At 46.8% G+C, this 9,696-nt stretch overlaps 1 protein-coding gene across 1 annotated transcript in view; it reads left to right on the top strand.

The window, feature by feature from the left end:
* LANCL2 (LanC lantibiotic synthetase component C-like 2 (bacterial)) overlaps positions 1-9,253 on the top strand; it is a 51,510-nt gene extending 42,257 nt beyond the window's left edge. The window contains exons 7-9 of the mRNA XM_012648809.1: positions 773-949; positions 3,757-3,829; positions 6,876-9,253. Coding sequence (XP_012504263.1) covers positions 773-949; positions 3,757-3,829; positions 6,876-6,970 — 345 coding nt within the window. The 3' untranslated portion in view covers positions 6,971-9,253. The remainder of the gene's footprint in view (positions 1-772; positions 950-3,756; positions 3,830-6,875) is intronic.
* The last annotated feature ends 443 nt before the right edge of the window (positions 9,254-9,696 follow it).

The following is a 9,696-nucleotide window of genomic DNA, read 5'->3' on the forward strand; positions in this document are numbered from 1 at the left end:
AAATACGTTTAGCAGGTAGAGATTACTAAGAACCGTTTCCAAGGAAGGGATCAGGGAAACAATAAATGAAATGTGAGAAGAGAAGAAAACATAAAGGGAGTCTGGAGGCGTGGAAACAGACAGCTTCCTCCTGCCAGGTGTCCGCCTGCACTGAGCCGGTCCGCCTGCCCCATCTTGCACACCTTGTGGTGGAGATGGCACTGTCAGGGTCTTCTGCCCAGGCTGCCCGCTCCCGGACGCTGGAAGGCTCTGTGCAGGTGTCCTTGCGATGGATCATGACAGATCTTGCCGGCCCTGACAGCGCAGGGTCCTTGGGGTGCTGCGTGTGTGGGCTGGCCCAGCGTGTTGGATACTCTCGTCCTGGCGACAGGACACTGTGGAGTCCTGGATCCCTTGACTGCCTTCCACAAGAGCAGGAGTCTTAGAGCTTCCAGACATATGTTCCAGGAAACATGGGATGGTTTGTTGGTGACAAAACATCTTGCCAAAGAGATGTAGTGGCTTTAATTTTAATATTGTAAACTAAACTTTAGAACTGCTTTTGCAAAACCATGGAATAAGAGGAGGACGAGGGGAATGGGCTGCCAGATTGAGCTTACAAGGTGCTGTGCATGGTGGTGGTAGCGTGTTCGTGTTTTGTTTGTTTTTACCCCCATGCTATTTCAGTTTTTCTAATGCCATTAAATTTTCTAACCAGAAAGGGAAAGTGTTTTGCCAGCTCTTCACTGAAAATGTCTTTTTAACTAACACTGCTTTGGTTTTCATCGCCCAGGTTTTTAGGGAGGAGAAATACTTGAAAGAGGCCATGGAGTGCAGTGACGTGATTTGGCAGCGTGGTTTGCTGAGGAAGGGTTACGGGATCTGCCACGGGACTGCTGGGAACGGCTACTCCTTCCTGTCCCTGTACCATCTCACGCAGGATAAGAAGTACCTCTACCGAGCCTGCAAGGTGAGGGCGTCTCTCTCCGAGCCGCTTCTGAATGCTCCAGAACATGCACGAAGTATAAAAGTTACAGCTCCTCTTCCTGCTTTTAACCTGTTTGTCCCAACTCTGGTTTCTGCTGTTTGTTCTGGCGCAGGCTTGTCCCTGCTTCTCTGGTCCCATGGTGTTTTTGTCTGTAAAGTGGCCATGTCATTACATGTCAAATGTAAATGACTTTTAAAGAACACTTGTTCTCGAGTCACACTGATTAGAATTGCCACTGGTACCATTTATTAGCATTATGACTTTGGGTATGTTTCTTCTTCAAGTCTCAGTGTCCTCATTTGTGAAAATAGAAAAAAAAAATACCATCCACCTCCTGAGGATGTTCCCAGAAGAATTAATTGAGCTAATGTGCAGATCATCTGTCATCATCTTTGCTTAAAATCCTTCAGTGGTCCCCACTGCACCGTAGCAAACCTACGCTGTGCCCCCAGGCCACCGAGCCCACGCCTTGGCCCTCGCCTGCTTCTCCACCCCCTCTACGCCATGTTGTCGCGCTTTCTGGCCTGCCACACTGCAGCCACGCTGGCCCTTCTCTCTGAAGAATGGGGTGTGCCATGCTTGCTCCTGTTGAGCCTGTTATTAACTGTTTCCTTCATCGAGAATGCTCTTTCCCTGAGATATGCATGGTGACGCCTTGCCATTTCCATCTTAGCTTAACTGTGAGGTTCTTAGAGGCCTTTGAGACCCCCCAGGTGGAGGGATGACTCCGTTATTTGCTGTGTGTTTTTGCTTGTTTTGGGAGTCTGTGGCTGCAGAATATAAGCACCATGATCTTACTTGTCAAGGCCACTGTTCTGCATTAGCACCCAGAATAGTGTACAGCACCAAGCAGAAACTTTAATAAATACGCATCGAAATATTTACAGTAGACAGCACAAAGCAAGACCTGGTGAATGTTTATGAGTATTGTTATTACTGTACACATTGCACAAAGTGTAGTTATATGCACACAGAGAAAAGATGGGAAGAAAATACACCAAAATGTTTGCAGTGGACCCTTGGTAGATGGAGGCAGTTTGGCTGACTTAGTCTGTCTACTTTGTGGACAGTGAACATCGGTTACAATTACGAAGCCTTTTCTCAACCTAAACAGAATGGACGCCTCCTTGCCGGTGCCTGGGAATGCACAGGTGTGGGCAGGAGGCCGTGGAGCAGGTAAAGATAGCAGGTCCCCACCCTGTCCTAGGCGGTCAGGACATGACATCTAGGCCAAGACCTGAAGGACCACTAGGAATTAAGCAAAGGAGGATGAGGAAAGATGTTATAATAAAAGGAGAGGAAACTGGTTGTCCAAAGGCCAGCAGGTGTGGGCGCCCAGGGAGCCGTCTGAGGTTCACCGTGGCCGGAGCCCGGGGAGGGGCAGAACTGGAGATGGGTTCTGCTGGGTTCCAAAGGCTCCAGTCAGCCCTGGTGGTGACCACGCTGTGGATGGCTGAGTGAACACAGGGAGTGTGAGGCTTTATGAGGATTGAGACATAGCTGGTTTTTTAAAGATGAAGAGCTTTTGAGGTGGGCCAGGAAGAGGTGGCCCAGGGAGGTGGAATCCGTTCCTGGTAGGGAGAGTCGCTCAGGCAGAGCCTCGGAAAGGCCCAGTGTCTTCCTGGAACTCTGAGCATGTCATTGCTGGGAAGCGGAGGGAAGGAAACGTGTGGGAAAAGGCAGGGAGGCAGAGGCCAAAGAAAGTCAAGTGTTTCCCCTGTAGTCGATAGTTGTCAACCTTGGTTAACCTCTAAACCACTGGGAATTTTCAAATGATGCCTGGACCCCGTTCTAGACCAATTCAGTGAGGGATCCCAGGCACCAGTATTTGTCAAGCTCCCTCGGTGATTTTGACCCTCGGCCAGCGTTGAGTACTGATTTGGAAGGAGTGGTTCATACGAGGATTTGTAACCCGTATTCAGACCACTCTTTCAGAAAGACTGCTGTGGTCCAGTGGGAAGAATGAGGCAGGGCTTGGGTTTCCCCAAATGGTGGCATAATAATTAATGCAAGCAATGTTGAGTCCTAAACCAAGGCATTGGCTGGGATAACCCAAGTGGAGATTTGAAAACACTTAAGATGTAGAACCCACAGAATTTACTGCATTTTTTTTAATGTGGAGAAGATGGAAATATCTGAATGTCTCTGTGTTTTCCGACTCAGAAAACCAGGTAGATGGCATGTCAAACACATTAAGAGTGAGCAGAATTGGAAGGCAAAAGCAGAATAAGTTTTATCTTCCATGTGCTGAATTTGACATTCATCGTGTTCATTACTTATGATTCTTAGTATACAAATGACGAAAAAAATTGTGTTAGCTTAGGCAAAAAAGGGACATTTATTATAATAGTATAGAAACCCTCACTGAAGAGGTCTGAGAACAGGTCGGGAGTTGCTCAAAGGAAAGCGCTGGGAGAGCCGAGGCCAGGCCACTGTGAGACGTGCAGCCTGTGTCCCGAGAGCACAAGGAGGCTGGAGAAGACCCTGAGGGCAGCAGCTGATCCTGAGGGCATTGCAGGGCCAGGATTTTTATCTGTGATAGAACAAGTGCTTCCAGTTACTTCTGGAATCATCCGCCAAGGGGCGGGAGGCAGGTGACAGAAAGCACGGCTGTGGGTGGGTTGTTGCAGCTGTCTCCCTCTTCCCCAGGGCTGGCCGTCCTCGGCCGGGAGGGAGGAGGGTGTGGGGCTGAGCGCCGTGCTGCCGGGAGTCCTCCCCCATTCCTGGGGAGTTTGTCACGGCCTCACCGCCTTTTCACCCAGCCTAAAAAGGAATGCCTTTCTTTTTAGTTCGCAGAGTGGTGTCTAGATTATGGAGCACATGGGTGCCGCATTCCTGACAGACCCTACTCCCTCTTTGAAGGTAAGAGTGAGAAGAAAACTCCAGATTTAAACATCTGGGCAAGTGAAATCGGTCCTCCTGCCTCTGTGGGCTGGCACTGTTAAGTCTGACCTCGCTTGAGTCATAACATCAAAACTATATGAGTAAAATAGAAGTGAACAAATTAGTTTATTGATGCAAATTACACTGAGTCTCTTTCCCTTACCCGTGTTTTGCTCCTGTGAATGTCTCTGAGTGTTCTTGGACCTTTTGCGAAACACACGTGCAGAGGGAACGCGGACGGCCCGCTGTGCAGCGAGGGCAGAAGTAAGCGTCGTGTGTGTTACTCGTGCTACACGGGACGCTCAAGTAGTTAAATGCATTTAAATGTGTTTAATCACTTACATAAAGAAGCATGACAGCATTAACAATTAGAAATGCTAGCAGTTAGGAAAACAGCATGCGTGAATGCGGAAGGACGTTCTGATGGAGCAGAGCAGCGGTGGGTGGCTGCCGGGCTGCAGGCAGAGAGGACGCAGTGCAGGGAAACAGAGCAGAGGTTCTGCAGACACTCGCATCGTGAGACAGAGAGAGAGAGAGAACTGGATGATTTATAACATAAGCCACAGAGACCAAAGGGCAACGGTTTAATGGTGTTGGGATAAATTGATGATAACTTTATTACTTTAGAACCCCATCTTGTACCTATCCCAAATAAACTTTATAGGGAATAAGGGATTGAGTAATGTTTTTTAAAAATCAAATATTATATCAAGCAGAGTCCGATGGATGGCAAAAGAAATAAAAAAATTTAAAAGAAAAAAATTTTTAAAAATCAAATAATAGATGGGTGTTGAATTTGTCAAATGCTTTTTCTGCATCAATTGATAAGATCATGTGATTTTTCTTTTTTAGCCTATTAATATTGTGGATTACATTGATTGATTTTCAAATTTTAAGCCAGTCTTGTATCTCTGGAGTAAACCTCACTTGGTCATGTGTACAATTCTTTTTATATATTGCAGAAATCTGTTCGCTAATATTTTGTTAAAGATTTTTACGTCTGTATTCATGAAGGATACTGACCTATAGTTTTCCTGTTTTGTACATTCTTTGTCTGGTTTTGGTATCAAGGTAATATTGACCTGATAAACTGTATTGAGAAGTATCCTCTTCTCTTCTGTTTTCTGGGATAGACTGTGCATTGATTCGTGGAAGAATTGGTATTAATCTAATTTAAGTGTTTGGTAGAGTTCTCCGGTAAAAACTTCTGGGCCTGGAAATTTTTCTTGAGTTTTTAAACAAATTAAGTTTCTTTAATAGAGCTGTTTAAGTTATCGGTTTCCTACTGGGTATGCTATAATTGTTTATGATTTTTGAGAAATTGGTCCATTTCATCTAGGATGTCAATTTATGTGTGTAAAGCTGTTGGTAGTATTCCTTTATTATCCTTCTGATGTCTGAATTGTCCATGATCTTTTGAAGAATATGATCTTTTTAACATCTAAGAAATCATAAGGAAAAAGTTCTCTGAATAAAAATTTTAGTTTTCTGTTATAAAAATGCAGTGTATTTGCACCGACATAACACAGTTAATGTCTGAACTCTAAATGGAGTTCATTCAAGTTTATAACAGCAACTTCAAAGCCCCAGCAGTTGTGGGATCTTTGAATGTACAACTCCCTGAAAGCCAGACAGTTGGCAGGTCATCTCTCTTCCCCCCGTGCCTGCCAGTGCCCGGCAGACAGAACTAGCAGGACGTGCTAACCAGGTTCTTGTCAGATGTGCCGAGGGATTGATATGTGTGTGCCTACCAATGTCAGCCACTGTGACAGGCCACCAGGCCTGAGGGGTCGCTGACACCTGTGACCCTTCTGGAGGAGCTCACTCCTGCCAAAGTGCACCGTCCAGTGGATCTGCCCCCCCCCGCCACCCAGCACGAGCACGGGTCATTTCAGCATGGCTCCTCCAGGGCCCTCCTGTGGCTGTTTGGGGTCACCGTTTGTTTCTAATAGGTTCCAGTAGGTCAGTGGTTTTCAGATTTTTTAAATACGCTTCTGGAACCCTTTCTTCAAACAAAAACTTACAGGGAAGGCTGAGAACAACCTAGATGTCCTTCAGTAGGGAAATGGGGTAACAATCTGTGAGGTACTACGCAGAAGTAAGAAGGAACCAGCCACCAACATGCACAGTACATGAATACATCTCAAGAACATCGAGGAAAAGCCAGACACAGAGGCTGCGTACCGTGATCCCATGCATGTGAAGTTCTGAAACAGGCAGAGCTGAACACTGGTGGACTAACACTCAGACTGCTGGTTGCCCCTGGGGGACAGAGTGTGAGGACGGGCTGGAGAGGGACAGCCGGAGCTTGCTGGGCAGTGGAAACATTGCAGGTCTTCATAGGGGTTAGTTTTACACAGGTGTATGCGGTTGTCAAAACTCAGAGATGTACACTTAAGATGTGTGTGTTTCATCGTATGTGAATTTTACATCAAAGAAAAACCGTATGCAAACCAAAACTCTACGAGGGAGGGTTTAGGTGGGAGAGAGGAGGCCTTGGTGGGCTGGTCACCTCCCGACCCCGCCCGCCTAAGTCCCAGAGTCAGTCACAGTGAGACCCACTGCTTTGTGTGCTGTGATGATGTGGGCTAGGAATTTTGACAAAATAAATTAAGGTTTATTAAAAATAACATTGTCTGAATGTAAAGAAGATGTAAAATGCAACTTTTTGTTTAGAACGAGAATATAAAAGCTCTGAGAGGGGAAGTTTTATGTGTTAAAATACCACACATAATTAGTTATCGTCCATAACTTTTTGGCTGCAATTCTATATAATCTTAAAGTTTCAAGATACAAGATTAAAGCCCAGAAGCCAAGTTTTAAAAAATAAGATAGTGAAGAAAACTGGTATTTTTAACCGCTGGATGCTCCGGTTTTTTAACCAAGTGATTTTTAAAGTCCTCGGCACCTTTTCCCCATATCCTTACAGCCCCGGGTAAAGGAAATGGGTGGAAGTCATTTTGTTTGGGACGTTGCCCTCCAGAGCACCGGGTCATTGTTAAAAGATCTGCATTTTCTGTTGCAGGCATGGCTGGCGCCATTCACTTTCTCTCCGACATCCTGAGACCAGAGACAGCACAGTTTCCAGCGTTCGAACTTGGCTCTTCGAAGAGGGATTAAAAGGTGCAAAAAGACAACAAAAATACCTGTTTGGACCAGAAGCCATCAGATTGCTTAGTGCCTGCCACGGAAACAACCATGAATCCTGAAAGAGAAAAAAAAAAAAAAAAAAGCAGGCACCTTCACAGGCCCCCTTTTGCTGCAAAGACCCTCAAGTTAGAGCATGAGTGACGGAAACCATCCCGTCAGCGTTTTGTGACAGTGTCTCCTCCCTGTGTAGAATACGACTGTTCACATCTGGCTTCTCTGCAGTGTCTGCATGTCTCTCACGTTTACGCTCTCTAGGTGCGAGCCGTTGTGAATGCAGAGCCCTGTCATGGAGCCCGGCGCTGGCTGTGCGCGAGTGTGTGGCGGTGGCGGCCACTTTTCTGTGCGTGCTGTGTAAAGTGGGGTGTCTCATGCTGGCAGAGGAACAGGCAGGGGGTGTCTCTTCTGAATGTGAAGGATTATCTGGGGTGTAGCCTAGTGATGACATGTTGTCAGCGTTGCCTGTGGGCTCCTCTCCGACGAGTGTGCGGGAGAGGCCCCAGGAACTGAGGAGAGTCGCAGATTTCAGGGCATGTGGAGGGGTGTGGGAGGGCTGTGGGGGCCACAGCTGCACGCCTCCTCTTTGGGTTTTGTGCTCACCTTAGTGTTTTTCAGAAGCCCCAGGGGAGCACTGCAGCTCTGTTGGGGTCCCCGTTCTCAGAAGAGGTTTCAGGTACTTTGTGTAAAGTTTGAAAGGCTCCTGCAGTCCCAGGCAGCCCGCCTCCCGGGAACGGACTTCATGGTGCCAGGGGCAGCCGGCGGGGAGGCGGCCTGGTGACTGCGTGCTGGCAGTGCTGGAGCGTTTGCCCAGGTGTATGTTATTAAAACCGACTGCGCCTCAGTTTCATCAGCACTGCAGATGTTACTGTAAGAACGGTGGCTACAACTCCAGATGGGTAGGAAACAGAAAGATACTCGATTGGACCCATGTCCCCGCAGTTAAGTTTATTTCAGACTTTTGGTCAATATCCAAGTACAAATTTGGGACGCATACATTTCATGTTTTTTGGTCTACTCTTGGGTGGTAAAGTCAAAAGTACTAGTCTGAATTTATAGATATCGGGAAACATAACGATCTATCCAAGAAAATTAGGGTATCATCTGTCTGACATTTTTTATTTAAAATATATGGGCAGTAATTTGGATTAGTTTACCTTCAGTGATTCTGTCATGCAGATTTCAGTTTTAGAAGGGCTTCTGTCATGATACACATGGTCCAGGGCTTTCTAAGTACTCTTGTGAGCTAAGGTGTATGTCATGAAAGGCAGTGTGTAGGGCGCTCTGACGGTCTTAGGCTTGTCTGTAGGGGCTTGCCTAAGCATGGACCAGCCTTAGTTCCCACTCCTTTCATGAAGGAGGAAGATCGTTGGTGGAAAAGACAAGCCTCCTTGTCCCTGTGCAGCTCTTGTGGGGCTGGTACCCGAAACACGTGACCTTCGGTTTCTAAGTGATGCCTCCTGAATGCGTTGCAGACATTCTTGCTTCTTAGTCACGATTGTTTTCTCTCACGGAGGTGGACGACTTCCATGGGTATAAATCCTCACGATTGTATTTTAACTGACTGCCATGCCCCGTGATGTGAAGGTGGGTGCACTCTCAGGAGCCAGCTGAGGGACCTTATCCCAGCACTGTCCCATCCTCCCCACCCACCTCGCCGGAAAACTGCACACCCTACAGAGCTCACTGGGGAGGTTCTGCCTGTGTCCTTTCTCAGGGGCTGCATGGGAGTCAGCCGGGCTCTGCCAGCCCTCCTCCGCAGGGAGGAGACAGTGGTGGCCCTGCCCCATCGGGCCAAGTGTCTTGACCAGCAGCAGTGAGGGCAGCTCTTAGTTATCTGGGTGTCTCCCAGGCACTTACTCACATGCACATTTGAAAACACTTGTCTTTCTGGTTGGCACGCTGAGGGAAAGATAAAGTCTCTGTGGAATAAAAGAAGGAGATTTTATTTACTGGGTTTTTTTAAAGCCAGCTAGGTTGACACCTTCCCACTCACCCACTAGATACTGGCAGATGTGCTGCTCTGTGATTCTGCATTAACCTACTTTCTTGTGTCTGTTCCGCCACCTGCTGTGTGACAAGAGTTCCGACTCTCAGTCCCTGAAGGCAAAGCAGAAATGGCATGTTCTTCACAGGACAGAGACTTACAAAAGTCCGTTTAATAGTTAATAAGTGTTTGAAATAAGATTTCAGATCGTCTCCAGTCATTTCTAGGATGTGTGTCCACAACTGTGTTTTGCAAAATGTGTCTAAACTTTAAAAATGCATACATGCACAATACCATTTAAAATTTAAAGAAAAAAAGTTGATGTCCACAAAAAGTGTTTGGGGTTCTTTGGTTTTGTCAGTAAAAGACAGTTTTGTGATGATGACTTGTGGAATCTTCCTTCGTTTCCATTTCTGTGTTTGAGAATGACGTTGGTTAGGAGCAGTGGTGACTGTTCTTCTGGAGATGTGATTCTTCACCTGCAAATGTGGCAGCTGCTCATGTGAAGATTGTTGTCTGTGCATCCTTTTTGGATTCCAGTGACTGCTTCCGAAACCTGGATAATAACAACAGCACGTAGGTGGAGCTTACATTGTGAGACGGGCCCTTTATCTTCATAGCGATGCTGGGAGGAGGGTACCGTTACTATCACTGTCTTACAACTGAGACCACAACGGACTCGCCGGGTCACACAGCCAGCATTAATAGGTGGGGC

Source organism: Propithecus coquereli, unplaced genomic scaffold (genome assembly GCF_000956105.1).
Source record: "Propithecus coquereli isolate 6110/MARCELLA unplaced genomic scaffold, Pcoq_1.0 Scaffold294, whole genome shotgun sequence".
Lineage (NCBI taxonomy): Eukaryota > Metazoa > Chordata > Mammalia > Primates > Indriidae > Propithecus > Propithecus coquereli.